General features: G+C 38.7%; 1 protein-coding gene across 5 annotated transcripts in view; it reads left to right on the top strand.

The window, feature by feature from the left end:
* Nucleotides 1-23,983, top strand: part of TASOR (transcription activation suppressor) — a 62,331-nt gene that overhangs the window by 26,538 nt on the left and 11,810 nt on the right. For all 5 annotated transcript variants that reach the window (XM_028844273.2, XM_001096938.5, XM_028844271.2 and 2 more), the window contains 6 exons: nt 9,093-9,165; nt 9,253-9,324; nt 10,881-11,582; nt 16,354-16,757; nt 17,979-18,123; nt 19,345-19,404. In XM_028844273.2, the coding sequence (XP_028700106.2) occupies nt 9,093-9,165; nt 9,253-9,324; nt 10,881-11,582; nt 16,354-16,757; nt 17,979-18,123; nt 19,345-19,404 (1,456 nt within the window). The remainder of the gene's footprint in view (nt 1-9,092; nt 9,166-9,252; nt 9,325-10,880; nt 11,583-16,353; nt 16,758-17,978; nt 18,124-19,344; nt 19,405-23,983) is intronic.

Genomic DNA, 23,983 nt, shown 5'->3' with positions numbered 1-23,983 from the left:
GAATGTGTTTCTTTGAAATGTTACGAATATTAACACCAACTCTTTGGTATATAAATAAAATCTCTTCAGGAGCCATTTATTTAGCCCTCTTGGACCAAGAGGTATTTCCAAATTCCTGGGAACTCATTCCGTACTGAAATGTAAATACCTAGGGAGATCTCCATAGTCTTCTTGGCACCTCTGGACTTAACCTAGGAACCTCTCTTTGCTGTAATCTCTTAATCTACCCCACTTGATGCTCTCAGGGAGATAAAATAAGTTTTATTATTGGGGAGCAGAGCAATTAACTAGATAAATGGCTACAGATCTAAATCTTAAGGTATGCGAAGAGTAAAATATTTGGGGGGATATGAAATTAAACATTCCCTTATCTTTATATCATATACATTTTTGTATATTAGAAGGCTAGGACTTTCTGCAGTAGTGCTTAGAAATCCAGGGAAGTTTTTTCACCCAGGGAGACGATAAACGAAGTAAGATTATATTGACTTTATTTTTTTTGGGGACAGAGCCTCGCTGTGTCGCTGCACTGGAGTGCAGTGGTGTAGTCTTGGCACACTGCACTTTCCGCTTCCTGAGTTCAAATGATTCCCCTGCCTCAGACTCCAGAGTAACTGGGATTACAGGCGCCCACCACCATGCTCGGCTAATTTTTGTATTCTTAGTAGAAATGGGGTTTCACCATGTAGGCCCGGCTGGTCTTGACCTTGTCATCTGCCTACCTTGGCCTTTGAAAGTGTTGGTATTACAGGCTTGAGCCACCGTGCCTGGCCATCTTGTCCTTTCTTTAGTGTATTTTTTATTTTTGTCGGGGTTTCGCTCTTGTTGCCCAAGGTCCGATCTCAGCTCACTGCAACCTCCGCCTCCCGGGTTCAAGCAATTCTTCTGCCTCAGCCTCCTGAGTAGCTGGGATTACAGGCATGCGCCACCACACCTGGCTAATTGTGTATTTTTAGTAGAGATGGGACTTTCTCTATATTGGTCAGGCTGGTCTTGAACTCCTGACCTCATGTTCTGCCCACCTCGGCCTCCTGAAGTGCGGGGATTACAGGTTTGAGCCACTGCACCCGGCCTAGTGTATTCTTTTAATAGAGTTTTAGAATTTTCTGGATACGAGTCTTGCTCATTTTTTGTTAGATTTATCTCCAGCTGTCTTACATTTTTTGATGCCTTTGTAAATAGTATTTTCTTTCTTCTTTTTGCGGGCAGGGGGACAGAGTCTCACTCTGTCACTCAGGCTGGAATGCAGTGGTGTGATCTCAGCTCACTGCAACCTCTGCCTCCCGGGTTCAAGGAATTCTCCTGCCTCAGCCTCCCAAGTACCTGGGACTACAGGTGTGCACCATCATACCTGGCTAATTTTTTTTGTATTTTTTGTAGAGATGGGGTTTTGCCATTTTGGCCAGGCTGGTCTCGAACTCTTGACCTCCAGTGATCTGCCTGCCTCAACCTCCCAAAGTGCTGGGATTACAGGTGTGAGCCACCACGCCTGGCCTGTGAATAGTATTTTCCATGTTAGTACATTTTCTGTTTCTTGTATACATAGAAATGTAATTGATATTTACATATTGATTTAATGCAGATCAGTGTTAAATTTGAATAAGGTTTGTTCATTTTTATACATTTTTGGGGGTTTCTATATAGAATTCATTATCTGGAAGGTAGATTTGTTTTATTTTATTCCTCTCATCTTTATAGCAGTCCCCCATTATCCTTGGTTTTGCTTCCTGTAGTTTCAGTTACCTGTGGTCAGCTGTTGTCTGAAAATACTATATGGAAAGTTCCAGAAATAATTCATAAGTTTTAAATTAGTTTTCAGTAGTAGCCTAATGCTGCATCACAATGTCTGTGTCATCAGCCTCACTTCCATCTCATCACATAGGCATTTCATCATCTCACGTCATCATAAGAAGGGTGAGTACAGTACAATAAGATTTTGAGAGAGAGACCACATTATGTAATTCTTATTATATATTGTTACAGTTACTCTATTTTTTTGGTGGGGGGACAGTATCTCATTCTGTTGCTCAGGCTGGAGTACAGTGGTGTGATGTGATCATAGCTACTGCAGCCTTGAACTCCTAGTCATAAGTGATTCTCCCACTTCAGCCTCCCGGGTAGCTGGGCTGTAGGTGTATACCACCATGCCCAGCTAGTTTTTAAAATTTATCTATTTTTTAAAATTTTTGTTAGAGAATGAGGTCTTACTATGTTGCCCAGGCTTGTCTCAAACTCCTGGCCTTAAGCAACCCTCATGCCTCAACCTCCCAAAGTGCTGGTATTATAGGCATGAGCCACCATGCCCAGCCTGTTCTATTTTATTATTAATTATTGTTGTTAGTCTTTTAGTATGCCTAATTTAAAAGTTAAACTTTATTATAGGAATGTATACATAGGAAAAAACAGGGTTTGTTACTGTCTGTGGTTTCAGACATTCACTGGGGGTCTCGTAACATACCCTCTGCAGATAAGAGGGAACTACTATATATTCTTTTCCATGTTAATGTGCAGTCTAGGATTTGTAGTAAGAAGCTGAATAAAAATGGTGATTGTGGGCATTCTTGCCTTCTTGATTTAAAGAAAAAAAATTCTTATAACATTTTACCATTAAGTAGGAAGTTCCCAGTAGTTTTTTATGTTGTAAACATTGCTTCTTTATTTTTTATTTTATTTTTTTTTTTTCTGGAGACGGAGTCTCGCTCTGTCGCCCAGGCTGGAGTGCAGTGGCCAGATCTCGGCTCACTGCAAGCTCCGTCTCCCGGGTTCACGCCATTCTCCTGCCTCAGCCTCCCGAGTAGCTGGGACTACAGGCGCCCGCCACCTCGCCCGGCTAGTTTTTTGTATTTTTTAGTAGAGACGGGGTTTCACTGTGTTAGCCAGGATGGTCTCGATCTCCTGACCTCGTGATCCGCCCGTCTCGGCCTCCCAAAGTGCTGGGATTACAGGCTTGAGCCACCGCGCCCGGCCGCTTCTTTACTTTTTTAACCATGAGTGGATTTTGAATTTTAGCAGATGGTTTTTGTTTTGGGTCGGGGGTTGGATTTATCAAGCTGGTCACACAGTATTTTAGGGTTCTGCAGAGAAACAGAACCAATAGTGTATGGTGGGGGGGTATGTAAAAAGAGATTTATTGTAAATAATTGGCTCACACATTTATGGAGGCTGACGTGTCCCAAGATCATATCTTCAGTTAGCAAGCTGGAGACCCAGGAGAACCAGTGGTTTAGTTTCAGTCTGAGTATGCAGATGTGAGAACCAGGACTGCCAATGGTATAGTTCTAAGACTGGCAGGCTCAAGACTTAGGAAGAGCCAATGTTTCAGTTCAAGTCTGAAGGCAGGAAACAGTTGATTTCCCAACTTGGAAGACAGACAGGAGGAATTCTCTTGTTGTGGGGCTTAGAGTTTGCCTTTTGTTCTATTTAGGCCTTCAGCTGATTGGATATGGCCAACCTACATTAGGGAGGTTGGCCTGCTTTACTCAGTCTATTGATTATAAACTCATCTGAAAATAACTTGACAGGAACACCCAGAAAAATATTTGATCAAATACCTGGGCACTACATGACCAAATCAAGTTGACATAAAAAATTAACCATCACACATGGTATTTATTCTGTAGACCTACTAAGGTGAGTTATCAGTTTTCCAATATTAAACTACCCCTGCATTGTTTGTATAAAAACTACCACCCTACCCCCGCCACAGCTTTTAAAGTAAATTGTGGGGTTTTGCTTTTGTTTAGGAATTTTGTATCTGTGATCATAAATGAGATTGACCTGCAATTTTCCTTTCTTATACCATCTCTATCTTGTTGTTGTGTTTTTTTTTTTTTTTTTGAAGACAGAGTTTCACTCTTGTCCTCCAGGCCTGAGTGCAGTGGCACAATCTCAGCTCACTGCAACCTCTGCCTCCCGGGTTCAAGGAATTCTGCCTCAGCCTCCCAAGTAGCTGGGATTACAGACATGCTCCATGGCACCTGGCTACTTTTTGTATTTTTAGTAGAGATGGTGTTTCATCATGTTGCCCAGGTTGGTCTCAAACTCCTGGGCTCAAGTGATCTGCCTGCCTCGGCCTCTCACAGTGCTGAGATTACCGGGGTGAGTCACCAAGCCTGGCCAACTTTTACTTTTTTGAGATTTGTTTTGCTATTTCTGTCTTAAGTCAGAAAAATAGTAAATACTCAGTTGTAAGTACTGCTTTAATTGCATTTCACGTTTTAATGTGCAGTATTTTCATTATTCATTTCTGAGAAATTTTTATTTTTTAGTTTCCAATTTTTGTTTTTAAACTTTGATATATGATGTAGAGGTATGTATATAGGGAAACATAGATACTTTCGTCTTTTTTTATTTCTAATTTAATTGCATTGTAATCAACAGTGGTGGTGATTATTTGAAATTTGTTGAGACTTTAAGATCTAGGTAGTTAATTTTTGTACATGCTCCTTCTGTGTTTTAGTTCTGTGTTTGAGAAAAATGTATAACCTATAATTGTTGGGTGCTGGCTACACAATTCTGGGTTGACAGCTATTTTCTTGCACTTTGACTATGCTGCAGTGTCTTCTGGCTTCTGTTTTTATTTAGGGGTTAGCTCTCAGTCTAATTGTTGCTTTGTAGGTCCCCTGCCACCCCCTGGCTACTTTTTAAACCTTTTTTTTTGTCTTTGGTGTTTAGCAGTTACAGTATCTAGGTGTAGATTTCTGTTTATCCACCTTGGTATATTTTTCCTTTCATACCTGTGGATTTACATCTTTTTTTCTGGAAAATTAGTTACCTCTTTTATTGTACTTCTCCCTCATTTTCTTTAGCCTGCCTTTTTTTTTTTTTTTTTTTGAGACGGAGTCTCACTGTGTTGCCCAGACTGGTGTTCTGTGGCATAATCGTGGCTCACTCCAACCTCCACCTCCTGGGTTCAAGCAATTCTCCTGTTTCAGCCTCCCAAGTAGCTGGGATTATAGGTGTGTGCCACCACGTCTGGCTAATTTTTGTATATTTAGTAGAGACAGGGTTTCGCCATGTTGGCCAGTGGTCTCTAATGCCTGACCTCAGGTGATCCACTGGCCTTGGCCTCCCAAAGTGCTGGGATTACAGGCGTGAGCCACCGCACCCGGCCTGGCCTGGCCTGTCTTTTTAGGACTCTGAAGAGGCATATTTTCCATGTCTGTTAACCTCGTCTTACGTTTTCCATCTATTTGTTTCTCTGTACTGCATTCTAATTAACTTCATCGTAACTATTTTCTAATTTAAAAATCATATATTTAGCTGTGTCTCATTTGTTGCTTTATTTATTGTGTTTCTAATTTCACAGCGCATGTTTTTTATTTTTAAAAGTTATATTTGAATTTTTTTGGATCTGCCTGGTTATTTCATAGCAAGTTCTTGTTAATTCTTTCAGAAGTATTTAGTGAGTACCTATTATATGCCAGGCAGAGTTCTAGGAGGTGCACATTATATTCTGGTATTCTTTGCTAATATTTTTTTAAGTGAAATAAAACTCACGTAACATAAAATTAACCATTTTAGCCTTTTTTTTTTTTTTTTTAAATGGGCAGGATCTTGCTTTGTCATCCAGGCTGGAGTGCAGTGGTGTGGTCCTGGCTCACTGCACCCTTGACTTTCTGGGGTCCGGTGATCCTCTTACCTCATCCTTCTGGGTAGCTGGGGCTAAAGGTACATACCATCACACCTGCCTAATTTTTGTATGTTTTGTAGAGACAGGGTTTTGCCATATTGCCTGGGCTGTTCTTGAACTTGGCCTCCCAAAGTGCTGGGATTACAGGTGTGCACCACCGTGCCTGGCCATTTTAGCCATTTTAAAGTATATAATTCCATGGTTTTTTTAGTGGATTGACACTGTTGTGCAGCTATCAACACTGTCTAATTCCTGAACATTTTCATCTCAGAATTCACTGTACATTCCCCCTTCCCAATCCCTGACAGCCATTAGTCTACTTCTGTCTCTATGGATTTATCTGCTCTAGATATTTTATATAAATAGAATCAAGCAATATGTGGCTTTCAGTGCCTGCCTGGCTTCTTTCACTGAGCGTAATTCAAGGCTCATTGATGTTGTAGCATATATCAGAACTTCATTCTGTTTTATGGCCCAGTATTCTTTCATTGTATAGATAATACCACATTTTGTTTGTTCTTTTATCAGTTACTTCCATTTCTTGGCTGCTATGAATAATGGTGTTAGGAACATTAGTGTAAACATTTTTGTGTGAAAATGTTTTTAATTCTTCCAATTATTTTATGTCTTTAAACATTTCATAGTGGATTATTTTACATTTTGCATCTGATAATTCCAATTTTTGATGCCTTTGAGTGTTTGAATCTTTTTTTTTTTTCTGCTCAATCTTACTTTAGTATAGCTTATTTCCTTCTAAGCTTTTTTTTTTTTTTTTTTTTTTTTTTTGAGACAGGACTTACTCTGTTGCCTAGGCTGAAATGCTAAAGCGTGTGGCACAATCACAGCTTCACAGCTTGAACTCTCAGAATCAAACAATCCTCCTCCCACCTTAGCTTTCCAAGTAGCCAGGACTATAGGCACATGATGCCACACATGGCTACTTTAAAAATTTTTTTTGTAGAGATGGGGGCTTACTGTGTTGCCCAGGTTGGTCTTGAACTCCTGGCTTCAAGCAATCCTCCCACTTCAGCTTCCAAAAGTGCTGAGATTACAGGCATGAACCACTGTGCTTGGCCCATTGTACATGTGGTTTATACTAACTCTTTTTTTGTGGGAGTTGGGGAGTGCCATAGTACCTTTAATGTTATCTGGAAATTTAAAATAGTAGAATCAACTAATTAAAAATCCCACAGATTGGATTAATACTTTTTTTTTTTTTTTTTTAAAGAATAACCAAACAGTTAAAATAGAGGCAACAGGAGCACAATTTCCAGGATTTTTCTTTTCTGCAGAGCTGAATGGATTTCTTTGGGCTGAAGCCACAGATACAACTGCTGAAGGCCTCTGTCTACCTTAGTGTTATTTCTGATTATAGATTGCCTATACTCCATGGATTTTTAGAAACATTGGGACCCCTTAAGTACAGGAATCTTTAGGTTACTAGTAGTGGAATTTATAAAACCTAGTATTTGGAGTGAGTGAGAGGTTAAAGGCATCTAATTGGTTTTCGTCAGTGAGCACAAAACATGAAAATCTTACTTGTGCTTCCTAACTTTTTATTTCATCAACTAGGAGTTTGGGCAAAATATTAAAAGAAGTATATTATCTAAAATATTTTAAATAAAAGTATTTGTGTCTGAAACAAATTTTTCAGGTACGTTGTCCACTTGTAGTATACTCTAAGAGACTTAGCGTGGCTATAAATGGTAGCCATAAGACGCAGTTAAATGTCTTGCAGAGCCAATACTGTATGTCAGCAGTATGATGTAACTTGGCCTGAGGATTTTTTAACCTTGACCCTGGGAGTTTTAGGAAACAAGGCCACCTCAGCACAGATGTAACTATTAGAAACCTTACAACAAAGTTTGCCCGTACAAGATTATTTAAACTTCCTTTATAAAAGGAAGACCTGGTAACTGACCCTCACGGAATACAGGCAGTAAAAATGGGGAAAGATGCCCCAAAGTTTAGAGTGATCTTCAGATGGAGACCTTCCTAGTCATTTGGTCATCTGACCCCCTGACTGTATCTGGCCCATGCCACCAGCCTGCTTCCACTAAAATAAACTCTTTGAGCAACAGGTATCTATGACTGATTTTTGGCACAGATTGAACTGAAGGAGAAGTTGACCCTGGAGAAGGTGATCAACTAAGACTACCTGAAACCCCCCAAACACAATACCACTTTACTTTTGAGTGTTCAGTGTTTTTATTAAATGTGAATTAGTAGCACAGTTACTTTTTGTCCTCTGAATTATTAGTTTTTATACAGACATTGTTTACTGGAATTGTTTTAGTAGGAATTTAGGTAATACAAGTTTTCTTTCAGAACTCAGGTATCCTTTTGGTGTTCAGTTGCCTTGCTCAGTTTCTCATTTACCCAAAACATTGTGAACTATTGCAGTAGCCCCTGAAATGAATTCTTTGCATTAGATTGTTTTTCTGCCGCCTCCTGCACAGTGCTGTCAAGTCTTTTTTGTTATTGTTGTTTTAAGGAAACACTAGCTCAAAGGCGTATGCTCTGAAGGACATTCTTGGCCAACCTGGCTTCTGGTCTTTTTACAGCTAACCTATGATCTTTCATTCCAGACTTGTCTTACACATTTATCCTAGTCTGTCCTCACCCTCTTGCCAGTGATAAATAACTGTGATGTTTGTAAACTGTCCATTATAACTCACCTTTGCTCATGGTGTTTCCTCTACTGAAATGTCCTTCCCACAATCTCAGGCTCTTGTCAGTGTACCCATCCTTCAAAATCCACTTTTGATACACTTTCAGTAAACCTTTCTTGACCATCTTTTACTACTGTAAACAAACTGTATTTTTCTATTTCTGTTATTTTGTAAATCTCTTAGGGAACTTTTCTGTCTTATGTAGTTACTGGTATTTCTTGTGTTACTCTCTATACCTAATTATAAACTTCTTGTGATCAAGGATCTTGTGTTGCTTGTATTTGGTTATCTCTGGGCAAATTGCCTTACATGTGAAAGTGTTCATGTAATATGTGTGCAATTCGATTATGGAAACACATTGGGTTTGCGATTAGTCTGAACTCTTGCAACGCAGTGTTTCAAAGCCTGTTTTATATCTAGCATCTAGCACATTACTTTGGCCACTAATAAACATATCTTTTGAATTGATGACGAAAATATTTGAAGTCTTTAGTTTGGTCCATCCTTGTATTTTAGCTTCAGGGAAAAATTAACGTGGTTTTGCAGTTAGGGGAGTTCTTTCAGTAACATTTTCTCGTTAATGTTATGAAAACCAAGGAATTTTTATTTGATTGGAATCCTGTTAGCAGAGTTGGTAGAAAGAGTTAATTAATTCATTAGCAATATTTTTTTCTTAAAAGATGATTAAGAACTCTTTTTCTTTACAATTAGTAGAAAATGCTGTGTGTCTGCCTTATGGTGAATAATAATAAAGCAGATACAACTTCTTCCTTCCCCTCAAAATACAGGTTCTTGTTAAACCTTTGGGAGACCGAGGATACCTTTTTCTTCTCTCCCCTTATCAGATGGTTCCTCCATATGGTAGGTGGTCTCTCTTTAATTTTTACAATTCTTTCTTAACTTTTTAGTTAAAACACATTGCTAATGAGTTTGGCTTCTGTTTTTTAGAATATCAGACTGCCAAGTCTCGAGTCCTACATGCTTTGTTTCTATTTCAAGAACCTAGAAGCATAGTTACTTGTAAGTTCTTTGAATATCTAAATCTAGTTACTTATAGATACTTAACATTTCATTGAAATTTTCCAGATAACTCACTAAACATTTTGCCTTTCTTACATGATGTTTCAGGAAATACTGGTGGTTAAGAGGTAACTAGCAATAAAAGACACAAATTATATGACTTTTTTTTTTTTGAGACAGTTTTGCTCTTGTTGCCCAGGCTGGAGTGTAGTGGCGTGATCTCGGCTCACTGCAACCTACGCCTCCCGGATTCAAGTGATTCTCCTGCCTCAGCCTTCTGAGTAGTTGGGAATTACAGGGCATCCACCACCATGCCCGGCGAATTTTTTGTATTTTTAGTAGAGATGGGGTTTCACCATGTTGGCCAGGCTGGTCTCAAACTCCTGACCTCAAGTGATCCACCTGCCTCGGTCTCCCAGAGTGCTGGGATTACAGGTGTGAGTCACTGTGCCTGGGCAACGATTTTTTTTTTTAACTGTGAGAAATTAATTTGTGTATATCAGTGCTCTCATAAAGCTTGATTATAATTGTTATAGTACTGTAGCTTAGTTATGAGGGTTACTTATTTATTTTAGATATAGGGTCTCACTCTGTTGCCCAGGCAGCGGTGTGATCATGGCTCACTACATACAGCCTTGCCCTCCCTTCTAGGCTCAAGCAGTCCTTCTGCCTCAGCCTCGAGTAGCTTGGGATTACAGGCGTGTGCCAGCACACCTAGCTAAATTAATTTTTTTTTTTTTTCCTTTAGAAGCAGGATCTCACTATGTTATCCAGGTTGTTCTTGAACTCCTGGCCTGAAGCGATCCAACTATCTCAGCCTCCCAAGCTTTTGGAATTACAGGCATGAGCCACTGTGCCCGGTCTGTGAGGGTTTTGTATGATTATTTTTTAGCTTAGTTTAATTTTGCATTCAAATTTTAGTAACTCTAAAGCATAATTTGCCAGGATAAATATTAGACCATTCAAAATTAATAAGAATTTTTGGCGCTGATATAAGACAAGATTTGTTAACCACCTTTTCTAAGAATGAACATTAATACTATGTATTAAGATAAAGTTCTCACTAATGGCTTTATTTCACTGTTGGATTAAGGATGAGTTTCTCAATTGTGGCTATTCAGCATCTGCATATCTGTTCATGTGAAGTTAGTTATTACTTTATACGAGGAAGGGATGACATGCAGGACTGTTTTGCTTGGAGCCTCAGATCTTGTTCTGTCTCTATTTCTTCTTACATGTTGCTTGCCACTATTTGAATTTCCTGGGGGCAGTAGGAAGTGAAATCTTCAATGAGTGGGTGATTTTTCCTTTAAAAATGTGTTCTGCTCTTTCGTTTGTTTTAGTTTCTTACTGGCCTATTACAGGTTCCTGGACTTTTAACAAGCATGCTATTCATATATTTGCTATATTGTATGTATATACTAGGGTACATACTCGTCTGGTTCAACATTAATGTATAAATGTTTTTACACTTCTTTGGCAATATTTAGATCTGTATTTGATTAGTTTCTTGATTGCTAACATGGTTTGCTTTTTTTTGTTTGTTTTATTTACAGCACAAAAAGGTTCAACCAATGCAGCACCAAAGGAGAGGCATGAGAGCATGCCAGATGTATTAAAAATAGCTCAGTTTTTACAATTTTCTTTGATTCAGTGTCGAAAGGAATTTAAAAATATAAGCACTATAAATTTTCATTCTGTTGTTGAAAAGTATGTAAGTGAATTTTTTAAGCGAGGTTTTGGTTCAGGTAAACGAGAGTTTATTATGTTTCCATATGATTCACGATTAGATGATAAAAAGTTCTTATACTCAGCTCCCAGAAATAAATCCCATATTGATACTTGTTTGCATGCCTATATTTTTCGGCCTGAAATGTATCAGTTACCTATTTGTAAATTAAAAGAACTATTTGAAGAAAATAGAAAACTTCAACAGTTTAGTCCACTTTCAGATTATGAAGGTCAAGAAGAAGAAGTGAATGGTACAAAAATGAAATTTGGAAAACGAAATAACTCAAGGGGTGAAACCATTCTATCTGGAAAGCAAAGATCATCTCATTCTTTGGATTATGATAAGGATAGAGTCAAAGAATTGATTAATTTAATTCAGTGTAGGAAAAAGAATGTGGGTGGGGACTCAGACACCGAAGATATGAGAAGCAAAACTGTCTTGAAGAGGAAGCTTGAGGATCTACCTGAAAATATGAGAAAGCTCGCCAAAACCAGTAATTTATCTGAAAATTGCCATCTGTTTGAAGGTAAAATATCAGATTGCTCTTATAATAACAACCAAAAATAAAGTAGTTCTGTTCTTTCCTGTAGTAGAGGGGCATATAAATTAAAGTCTGAGGGCCAAATTCAGCCTGTCCACTATTTTTTTAAAGAAAGTTGTATTTGAATACAGCCATATGTATGTAGCTGCTTTCATGCTGTAATGGCAGAGTTGGCATTGGCACTGAGACTGTATGGCCCACAAAGCCTAAAATATTTGCTACCTGGCCCCGTACAGGAAACACTTTACAATTCCTGCACTGGAACATCAGATTTCTAAATTGTTTGGTTTATGTTAACATGACATAATAATACTAATCAGAGCTCTTGTCCTTTTATATTCCTTAATTTGTATTTTTTAATGGTTATTATTACTGTTTTTTGAGACGGAGTCTCGTTCTCTCGCCCAGGCTGGAGTGTAGTGGCACGATCTCAGCTCACCGTAAGCTCCACCTCCCAGGTTGACGCCATTCTCCTGCCTCAGCCTTCCGAGTAGCTGGGACTACAGGCGCCCGCCGCCAAGCCCGGCTAATTTTTTGTATTTTTAGTAGAGACGGGGTTTCACCATGTCATCCAGGATGGTCTCCATCTCCTGACCTCGTGATCCACCCGCCTCGGCCTCCCAAAGTGCTGGGATTATAGGCGTGAGCCACCACGCCCGGCCATATTCGTTTATTTTTATAGTTGAAGAAGTATAGTATTAGAATATTAGTATCTTTTAGGCTGTTGCATAATGAAAAGGAACCTTCTGAATTTGAAAATAAAATATGCATACACGTATTCTTTTATACCCCAAGAATCTAGGAATATCTTTGGGTTTTTCTTTTTTTGTTGTTCTTTTTTCCTTTGTTTTGTTTTGGTTGACAGAAAAAGATAAGACAGTAAGGTGCTTGTTTTAAGTGTGTTTGTTTCAATATTGCAAGTCAGCTAAAACACTTTTATCTGGATTTTTAAGATCTTAACACTACTAGTTCATAAGCACGAAATGAGTTCTTTTGCATTCAGAGAAAGTTGACCTAACAATCCACATTTCCTGCTGCTGTTGCTCCTCTGAGTGATTATGGCAGAACTGAGTATTCTTAGGTTTTTTATTAAGCAACTTGTCTTTTCAAATTCAATGTGTCTTAGTCTAGGTTAGTCAGATCAGTGTCTTTTCACACTTTTGCTCTTAGCAATCTGTATTTGTATCCTCACTTTTCACTTTCCTGCTCTCTTTATTTATTTGTTTTTGCGACAAAGTCTCACTCCATCACCCAGGCTGTAGTGCAGTGGCTCCATCTTGGTTCACTGCAACCTCTGCCTACCTGGTTCAAATGATTCTCATATCTGAGCTTCCCTAGTAGCTGGAATTACAGGCACGCACCACTGTGCCTGGCTACTTTTTGTATCTTTAGTAGAGACGGAGTTTTGCCATATGGGCCAGGCAGGTCTTGAACTCCTGACACCAAGTGATCCGCCTGCCTTGGCCTCCCAAAGTATTGGGATTACAGTCGTGAGCCCCCACACTCAGCCTGCTCTTTTTTAACTTTTTTATTGTTATATGGTATTCAATATGGTAGCCACTAGTCATATGTTGTTATTTAAGTGTAAAATGAAATAAAAATACATTTCAACAACCACACCATTGTATTACTATAGAGAGAGAACATTTCCATTATTGCAGAAAGTTCTATTTGACATTACTGTTCTTTGCAGTAACTATCATGTTTTCATTAGTTAACCTGTGTGTCTCTCTTTCCAATGTTGTTATTCCTTGTCCGTGTTCTTTATCTCTTTGGTGGCCTTCCTGACTTACTACCTTCTTGCACCCGTTTCAGTATCATGTTCTTCTCAGTATTGCTTTGCTAATTTACTACCAATCTCATCTTATATACTTGCCTTTTAAAGCTTTGTTACAGACTATCCATGTCCACCCATGTTTCCCACTCTTCTCTCACATGTGTTGGTTAAGGGTCATCTCTCTCTGCCTAGAGTATGTCATGGTCAGTCTTTTATTTCCCTCTTTTTTTTCCTGAAGTAGCTTCCATTTCTTTCAAGCCTTACATCTTTGCAGTTCATATTTCTCCTCAGCTTTCTGTCTGTTCTCCTTAATGATCTCCTCCTTTAGTTTATGCTGGATTTGCAATCTGCTGAACCCGTTAGCACTTAATTGTCTTATCTTGTTGACATGTCTTGAGAGTTTTGTTTACTGTGTGCTAGGTACTTTATGTATATGAACTCATTTATTAATAGTTCTTGAGTAGTAGGCCTTATTATCCTAATTTTGCAGATGAGAAAATCGTCTCAGATAAGTTAAATAACTTTACCAAAAGTTACGAAGTTAGTGGCACAATCCAAAGTCAGTTCTGACTGACTCCAAAGCATTGTTCACAAACTGCTGCGTTCCCTGTCACTGAGCACGTAATATGCACTGAATAAATAAGATACTTATTTTTTGGTACTGTTTTTGTTGGTAACCAATTCTGTGTATGTGGAAAAAATAGCTGTGGGTAAAAATCAGGCTTCATCAATAATTAAAATGATGAGAAAGCCATACTAATTATAATAGGTCAAATGAGAAATGTGGCAGAAGAAGGGTATATAGCTTAACTGAAACTAGTGACTGTCAGACTTGCATTTTTAGGTATTTCTCACTTATTTCTTTTCAAGTAATTTTGCATACTTTGTTTCTGAAGGTAGAGATTTCAAAGTTGTATTCTAACTTTTTTTTTTTTTTTTGAGACGGAGTCTCATTCTGTCGCCCAGGCTGGAGTGCAGTGGTTCGATCTTGGCTCACTGCAAGCTCCGCCTCCTGGGTTCACGCCATTCTCCTGCCTCAGCTGCCCAAGTAGCTGGGACTACAGGTGCCCACCACCACGCCCGCTACTTTTCTGTATTTTTAGTAGAGACGGGGTTTCACCGTGTTAGCCAGGATGGTAATCTCCTGACCTCATGATCCGCCCGCCTCGGCCTCCCAAAGTGCTGAGATTACAGGCATGAGCCACCGCACCCGGCTGTATTCTAACTTTTAAAACACCCTGATCTTGATTTGGTGGTGAGCCCGGTCATTTTATGAGGTAACGTCCTAACGCATTCCCACCACCCCTTATAACTTTTAACATAAACTGTTTTGCGGTACAGTTTATATCAGTGTACCTATTTAAGCGCACAGTTTGATGAGTTTTGACAGCTGTGTAATCACCACTCCAGTATATAGAACTTTTTTTTTTTGTGATGGAGTCTTACTCCGTCTTCCAGGCTGGAGTGCAGTGGCCTGATCTCGGCTCACTACAACCTCTGCTTGCTGGGTTTAAGTGATTCTCCTGTCTCAGCCTCCCGAGTAGCTGGGATTACAGGTGTGCGCCACCATACCCAGCTAATTTTTGTATTTTTAGTAGAGACAGGGTTTCACTATGTTGGCCGAGCTAGTCTCGAACTCCTGACTTCAGGTGATCCACCCTCCTCGGCCTCCCAGAGTTTTGGGATTACAGGCGTGAGCCTATAGAACTGTTTTTTTTTTTTTTAGGAGACGGAGTCTCGTTTTGTCACCCAGGCAGGGGTGCAGTGGCACGATCTCGACTCACTGAACCCTCTGCCTCCTGGGTTCAAGTGATTCTCCTGCCTTAGCCTCCCGAGTAGCTGGGATTACAGGCGCATGCCACCATGCCCAGCTAAATTTTTGTATTTTTTTAGTAGAGACGGGGTTTCACCTTGTTAGCCAGGATGTTCTCGATCTCCTGACCTTGTGATCCCCCCGCCTTGGCCTCCCAAAGTGCTGGGATTACAGGCGTGAGCCACCATGCCTGGCCAGAACGTTTTTATATGTTGCTTTGTGTTCTTTGTTAGGTAGCTCACCCCACTCTGCTGCTGATCTGCTTTTTGTCTTTAGAGATTAGTTTTGCCTGCTCTATAAAAAGTTGACAGAATCATACAGTATGCACTCTTTTGTTTCTGACATTTATTTTTGTTGTGGTACATTACACTCAAATTAGAAATCCTAACTCAGGCTTCACCCAATCCCTACCCCAACCCAACATTAAAGCACATGACTTTCTGAATGTTTGCTCCCTTTACAAGTTTTAAAATATATTAGTTGTTACAGATTATACAGATTTATAGTGCATGCATGGAACCATGTCTTAACGTATGTGCATGGAACCATGTCTTAACGTGTTTCCTCTTATAATGCTTTTTCTTGATGCAAATTTCGTGGAGATTTCTTCAAGATGATTTTATGTCTGTAATATCCTAGCTTCATTATGAATTTAAGTAATCTAGTCATTCAAGATAAGGTGTAGATTTTAAGTGTGTCTGCCAGTGCCTTAAGGACAAAATATAGTAGGTATGGAAAAGATAGAAATCAAATTAAGTCATTTTTTTATTAGCCTAGTGTAATACGCATATAATCCTAACAATTGGCAAAATAGCAAGTACAAATGTTTCATCTCTTGTCAGGCATCTGGTTGACTTTGAGATTTTGATGGTAGAGTTATTAATACACATATTTAAAACCTGATGCATGAACTTATTTTCCTATTGATAGAATGCTTAAATTACAATGAAAATTAAACTTAAATAGCAATTTTGAACTATGTGCAAAATTTTACAATTCTGTTTGTAAAGTGATGCGGATATTTGTAAAGTCTAAGCAAATTGTTTGGTTGAGTTCCTGACCATAAATGCTTTATGATAATTTTTTTAGGTATATTTGATTTCAAAAATTTTATGCTGGTTTTTAAACTTAACTTCAACCAATGACTTTTCTTTCCTTTTTCTCAGAGTCTCCACAGCCTATTGGCTCACTTGGACATGATGCTGACTTGAGGCGGCAGCAGCAGGATACCTGTAACTCCGGCATTGCTGACATCCATAGGCTGTTTAATTGGTTATCAGAAACACTAGCAAATGCGCGCCATTCTGATGCATCTCTGACAGACACAGTCAACAAAGCCTTAGGATTGAGCACTGATGATGCCTATGAAGAGCTGAGGCAAAAACATGAGTATGAGTTGAACTCTAACCCAGATAAGAAAGAATATGAGCAGCCTACTTGTGCAAAAATTGAAAATGCACAGTTTAAGGGTACTCAGAGCTTATTACTAGAAGTTGATGCAACATCTAAGTATTCTGTTGCTATTTCTACCACCGAAGTGGGCACTGACCATAAGCTACATTTGAAAGAAGTAAGCATATAGCTGTTGGTTATCTTTGTGTTTGTGAGTGTGTGTGTGAAAGAGGTGCTGTGAGTGTGCTTCAGGGAATGATTTTTTTCTTTGAAAAAGAAATAAAATGCACTTTTGAGTAAAGGTGCCTGTCTAGGATGGTACTTCCTAAGTTATTCCTTGTTACAAAGAGATAAATGCTGAAATAGTTTTCCTTCCTTCCTTAGAAGCTTAATATATTGTCTACAGTTTACTTGTGATAAAGCTAAGGTGGAACAATCTATTAATATTTGTCAGAAATGGCTTATTGGGAGTTAATTCCTTATTGTTTCATAATAAAGTTGAATTATCAAAACATTGGCTTTCTGCTGGCACTAACAGAGAACCTAAAGGTGAGACAGGTGAGGATACCAGTCTCAATACAGCAGTGTAACAAAGTTAAGTACTTGGTATTTCTTATGCAAATAGGAATGGGACATAAGTAGCCTTTAGGATTACTTCTGAAGTGACTCGCAGCTTTGCTTATTGGAGTGTTCAGTATATTTATGATATATGTTCAGAGTGCTGGTTTGTAGCTGAGAAGTAGCCTTATCTCCCTTAAGTAGTCGCTGCGTCACTGGGGAATAGTTCTAGGATGGCACCATATTCCTGTGGGCTTACTTCTTCATTTACTGTCTCCATTTTCTGTTCCCTGCCTTTGTTTAAAAGTTGTATGCATGTCCCCATTCTTTCTCCATGTCGTTTTGGGATATTTATTTCAAGGGGAAGATGATGACAGGAAGCTTATTTGTTGGGGTATGTAAGGTAGGCACTGAGGAACTAACCTGTATTAATATTTTCCTGATAACTTTTGTATTTTAAATCAAGTTGATGGGGGGCGGGGGCACGATGCGCACCTAGCACACCACCGATTTTTATAACTAAAGTTTTAATGGAGCACAGCTATGTCCATTTGTTTAGGTATTGCCTGTGGTAGACTTGAGAGTCTGGCCTGCAGAGCCTAAAATATTTACTGTTTGGCACTTTAGCATAAAAGTTGACCAATCCCTGTTCTAAATTAACATAAAATTAAGTTTTGAGGGAAAAGTTATGTTTTGAGACTAGAGTGTAACTTTACCATGTTGATTTTACACATTTGTAATATTTAGATTGAAGCACATGAATTTACTGTGAAAAAAAGTTTATTCTTGACATTAAAATGAATTGAAAAGAAAGCTATTGAGTGTGTACTTTGATTTTTAGGATCCAAATTTAATTAGCATGAATAATTTTGAAGATTGCAGTTTGTGTCCCAGTGTTCCCATTGAACATGGATTTCGTAGACAACAGTCTAAGTCAAATAATGTTGAAGAGACTGAAATACATTGGAAACTGATACCAATTACAGGTAAGAAAAGTATACTTAGACTTCGGTTTGCTTCATTTTACTTTGAGACCAGTTTCCTGAAGGTTTCCATCTGTTCTGGATTTCACTCTTGGGTCACTAGGTGCTTCATCTTACTTGGCGCTAATACCTTCAGTGTCTTATTTAAGTAATACGATGTAATACTTAAGTAATACGAAGTAATACTGAGTGTTGCTGTTCTTGGTCAGCATCAGCAAGCACCGGCAAAATCACCTTAAAAACAGGGATTTAAGACACACTGTCTCTGTGGAGTTTAGCATGCAGACTGCTGAATGAAGACTGTTGGCAGAAACTGAGTTTTTGATAAGCTGAGGTAGCTGCAGAGATAAAATGGTGCTCTTTGGACAATCAATTAAATGTTGTCTTCTCAAACTTACTAAACTTCACTGTAACAAGCTGTCATCTAGTAAGTGATAATGTTGAGGTTCATCTATTAGAAATTTGATTTCTTAATGCTGGATTATCTTAAATAAATTGGATTATCTTAGAGAATGGCCTCAATGATCACATGTAAATGTTATTGAACTATGAGGCAAAAAGTTTAGCAGATGTTGAAATATTTTTTTTTTTTGGTAGCATCCTGATTTCTCTGTGCAAACACGCACATACAAACACACAAATACATACACTTAATATACCAAGTTCTTTTTCTTAAATATTTTTGGAAATATTTTCAGGGTATATGTCTTTTCCAGTCTTACATCTTTAACCTTTTAAAAACAATAGCAGCAGCAAACAACTTTTTGTTACAAAGTAGACTGGCCTATGAACTAGACTAGAACCTGCTGAGACTTCCGAGGACTCAGAAGAATTTATAAAACTTTATGAGTTCCCATGGGCTTTAGCAGTATCTTCTACTTAACACCTTTCTGGAGGGCAAGCGGCCTGTAGGTGATGATAGAGGGAACCTAGTATTGTTTTATGAGGTGGAAATACCAGCTTGAGTGGGAGAAACAAAAGAAGTAGTTGATACAAGAAGGTTATCCTAACCGTTTCTCATTTAGACACCTTCATACTTGGTGTTGGGTCATTTGAAGGTACAGTGTCTTAAGTGTTGATATTCCATCATCACAAGTATGACCCTTCAGATTATTTTAGGCAGAAGAAGGAATGCTTGCATTTGTTATCACTTGGGGTTGTCTGAAAGGTGCTTAGTAGGTATCACTAATGTCTGAAGAGAGTCTAATGGATGCTTTCCCTCAGGAGGGAATGCAAGAAGCCCAGAAGACCAGCTGGGGAAACATGGTGAGAAACAAACACCAGGTGAGAAGGCTTGCTTTGCTTTTCTTCCCAGTGTGCCCTTCTTCAGAATTGCTACTTGCATTTCTGATACTCCATCAATAAGGGCATTGACTTAAATTTTTTTAATTACAGAAAATTTGGACACTACCATATTTATTTGTATGTAAATCATTACTTGAATTGTATCCAATATTCTTACTATAGTGTTCAAATAAGTCACTGAATATTTATATAGATTAAGTTTTCTTCACACATAGTAGAGTCTATCTTACAGTATGATTTGGAAAGACCGGAATACATTCCTAAACCATTTGTGCAGTATATCTTATGAGAAGCTCTTTTTTTTGTTTTTGTTTTCGTTTTTTTTTTTGAGATGGAATCTTGCTCTATCACCCAGGCTGGAGTGCAGTGATGTGAGCTTGACTCGCTGCAAGCTCTGCCTCCCAGGTTCAAGCAGTTCACCTTTCTCAGCCTCCCAAGTAGCTGGGATTACAGGCGCATGCCACCATGCCCAGCTAATTTTTGTATTTTTAGTAGAGACGGGGTTTCACCATGTTTGCCAGGCTGGTCTCAAACTCCTGACCTCCGATGATCCACCCACTTTGGCCTCCCAAAGTGCTGGGATTACAGGCTTGAGCCTCTGTGCCTGGGTTTCTTTTTTTAAAATTTTTCAAAAATAGCCAAGAGGGGAAGCCATTTATATTTGAGGTATACTGTTCATAGTCTTAACCTAGTTGTTCTGATTGTAAAGCTGATTTCTGCAGGTACTTTAAATAAGAGATTAAGAAACTTGGATTTCAGAAACAATTGCAGATATTACTGATTAGCTAGTTGGCAGTGGGTACCTAGGAGATAATCTTTGAGCTTTGTGGATTCAGCTTCTCTGCAGATGGTCTTGCTTATAGTTTGGTGGTGATATTTTTTATATTTTCTTTCAGTTTTACTGTATCTGTCTCAGAAATTAAAGTGTTTTTTTATTTGAAAGAAATATGAAATGATTTTCTTACTACATCTTTGTAGTAATTTCTTTGCTTTGGGAGTTGTTTCTCCCCTGACCCCCCCCCCCCAATTAAAGTTACTAGCTTCCTTCAAGAAAATCTTTACCATCTCCTAGGAAAATTATGGTTTAAAAAAAGAAATCATGAACAACAGATATATAACATAGAGGAAAGTTCAGAAATCTTTTTTTTTTCTTTTTTCCTCTGATACAGAGTCTCTCTCTGTCGCCCAGGCTCTAGTGCAGTGGCATGATCTTGGTTCTCTGCAACGTGTGCCTCCTGGGTTCAAGCGATTCTCCTGCCTCAGCCTCCCAAGTAGCTGGGATTACAGGCATGTGCCACCACACCCAGCTAAGTTTTATATTTTTAATAGAGACAGGGTTTCACCATGTTGGCCAGGCTAGTCTCGAACTCCTGACCTCAAGTGAGCCACTGAACCTGGCCACAGATCTTTATTGTACAGCTTTTTGAAATTTTACATATGTATATGACCACCACCCAAATCAAGGTATAGAACATTTCTAGCATCCTAGAAGATTTTCTTCCGCATTCTCCTAGTTAGTACTCTCCTTATTCCCAGGTAATTGCTAATCCAACTTCTTTTACCATATATTAGTTTTGCCTGCTGTTGAACTTAGGGTAATTAGAGCCTACTCATGTCGTCTCTCATGTTTGGTACTTTCATGCAATATTATGTCAGGACGTGATCAATGTTTTGCATCTATCAATTCTTTTCTCATTAAGAATAGTAGAATAGGTTTTTTTTTTTTTTTTTTTTTTTTTTTTTTTTTTTTTTTTTTTTGAGAGTCTTGCTCTGTCACCCAGGCAGGAGTGCAGTGGCGTGATCTCGACTCACTACAACCTCTGCCTCCTGGGTTCAAGCGATTCTCCTGCCTCAGCCTCCCGAATAGCTGGGAATACAGGCGCGTGCCACCATGCCCAGCTAATTTTTGTATTTTTAGTAGAGATGGGGTTTCACCATGTTGGCCAGGATGGTCTCGATCTCTTGACCTCGTGATCTGCCTGCCTCGTCCTCCCAAAGTGCTGGGATTATAGGCGTGAGCAACCGTGCCCGGCTAGTAGTAATCTTTCTTATGCTTCAGAATGTGACATCTGACTGATGCTACCTTTAGAGAACTCACTACTCCCCTTTCACTTAAAAGTTAAAATACTGCAATTATTTAATGGCAGTAAGTTAAAAAAAAACAAAAACAAAAACGTGGTGGCTCATGTTTGTAATCCTAGCACTTTGGGAGGCCAAGGCGTGCGGATCAGGAGGTCAAGACATTGAGACCATCCTGGCCAACAAGGTAACAACTTGTCTCTACTAAAAATAAAAAAGTTAGCTGAGCGTGGTGGCTTGCACCTGTAGTCACAGCTCCTCGGGAGGCTGAGGCAGGAGAATTGCTCGAACCTGGGAGGCAGAGGTTGCAGTGAGCCGAGATCGCACCCCTGCACTCCAGCCAGGTGGCAGAGCGAGACTCTGTTTAAGAAAAAAAAAACAACAAAAGCATTATTATAGATTGACATGTATGGTGTTTTCAATCACTTATAGATGGAGATCTTTTCAAAGTAATTACGTTTTTTTTTCCTTTTTTTTGTGCAACAGAATCTTGCTCTGTTGCCGAGGCAGGCTGGAGTGCCGTGGTGCAATCTTGGCTCACTGCAGCCTCCGCTTCCTGAGTAGCTGAGATTACAGGTGCCCACCACCACGCCTGGCTAATTTTTGTATTATTTTTTAGTAGAGATGAGGTTTTGCCATGTTGGCCAGGCTGGTCTCGAACTCCTGACCTCAGGTGATCTGCCTGCCTTGGCCTCCCAAAGTGCTGGGATTACAGGCATGAGCCACCGCACCTGAGCAGTTAAGTTCTTAATAAAATCATACAGGGAAATTTGTGCAAAATAAAATTAGGTTGTGATTATTTATATTTTATAAAGGGTTATATTTGGTTTAGAGGTTTTTAATTATGGAAAATTCTCCATGTAGATTTAAGTTACATTGCAGGTTAAAAATATTCCCTTTATTTGTAACCCTTCAGGAGTAAACTTACTGGTTGGTTGTTTAGCTGTACATTTTGGGAGCCACTGTTTCATTTAAAGTAATAAATAGCCGGATGTGGTGGTATGCACCTGTAGTCCCATCTCCTTGGAAGACTGAGGCAGGAGGAATTGAGGCCAGAAATTCAAGGCCAGTCTGGGAAACATAGTGAGGCCCCATGTCTAATAAATAATTCAGAACTTTTTAAATTAAGGTAGTTCTCCCCAACCCATATGTTTTAGGAGATGCAATTCAACATTTTTTCTTTGAATATATCAGATATTTGACATGATACATAATTCAAGAAGTCTAAAAATACTTCAGAAAGTAATACTACCCCAGCCCAGGTCACTTAGATTCTGTATATTAGCCATGGTTACCAATTTCTTGTGTATCCTTCCAGACACTTTATATGTACTAAACCACTTTTTAATGTTGCAGATTTAAGATATTCAGGATATTTAGTATTCCTAATTATCTTATGGAACTTGGATTTTCTGGTTTATCAATTTCATACAGTTCTAATTCTTATCCTGGCACGTTGGATATTTTGTTCCCCTCTCACCTCCGCCTACAGACCCACCTTGGGTCTTTTCTCTGTGCTGACAAATTGCCTTTGCAATAGTTAATGAGTGTACTGGTTCAGGATAACCACCAGGATTGGTAGAGAATGTCATAAGCTGACTCCTAGTGAGTCTATTTAAACCTTTTCTAGTGTGATGAGTGTGAGCAAAATCTTTACTGTAGGTTTGAAAACTACCTGTACCTGGACTTCCTGATTTAGAGGCACCATTTCCTATACTACAGCAGCAATTTGTTAGGGAATGTTGGCCAAGGCTTAAGGAAAATCAGTAATTTTTTTAGCAGGTAAAATTGTGTATAGGTCTTCTAAGCAAAGATCATGAGTTTTTTCTTTTCCTAAAATATAACACTAAAATTGAAGTTAAATGTTTTTCAAACCCTTGTTGCTTAAAAATGGAATTTGGGTTCCCTTTTTCAAACATTTCAAAAACATACTTTGTTTGAATTTAGGATTTTTTTGGGGAAAGTTGATCTTTTGGGTTGAGCTATTTGTCAAGAGTGAAAGGTTTTAATCCCATTAGTATCAGCTAACCATAGTATCAGCCAACCTCAGTATCAGCCAACCTCTGTATCTCAAATGAGGTATAGCTATCCTCTTTTCTCTTAGAATTATTTCCAAACAAAAGGAAAATATTTATGAAAGGACTGTCAAAAGTGTGCAGCTGTGAAATATATTCTTCTCTTATTATTATTCGTTTTATTTCCTGATAAAATGAAGTCCCTGACATTACAGGAAGTCTACTTAGCATCCTCATAAGTGAGAACAAGTCTGAAAGCAGATACAAAATTAATTATCCTAGATCCTAGATGCAACTTTTAACTTGACAGTTATTCCCACAGCATTTCTGTTTGGTATTCTTACAATTGTCTTACACTCAGAATTCTCACTAAGGGGCCATTACCATAGTAGGTATTACTTGGCAAATAATAAATACAGGGATTGAGCAAGCTGATGCAACTGACCATCTTGATTAAAACGTGT

This window comes from Macaca mulatta, chromosome 2, assembly GCF_049350105.2.
Source record: "Macaca mulatta isolate MMU2019108-1 chromosome 2, T2T-MMU8v2.0, whole genome shotgun sequence".
NCBI lineage: Eukaryota > Metazoa > Chordata > Mammalia > Primates > Cercopithecidae > Macaca > Macaca mulatta.
This window is presented reverse-complemented; position numbering and strand designations above follow the sequence as displayed.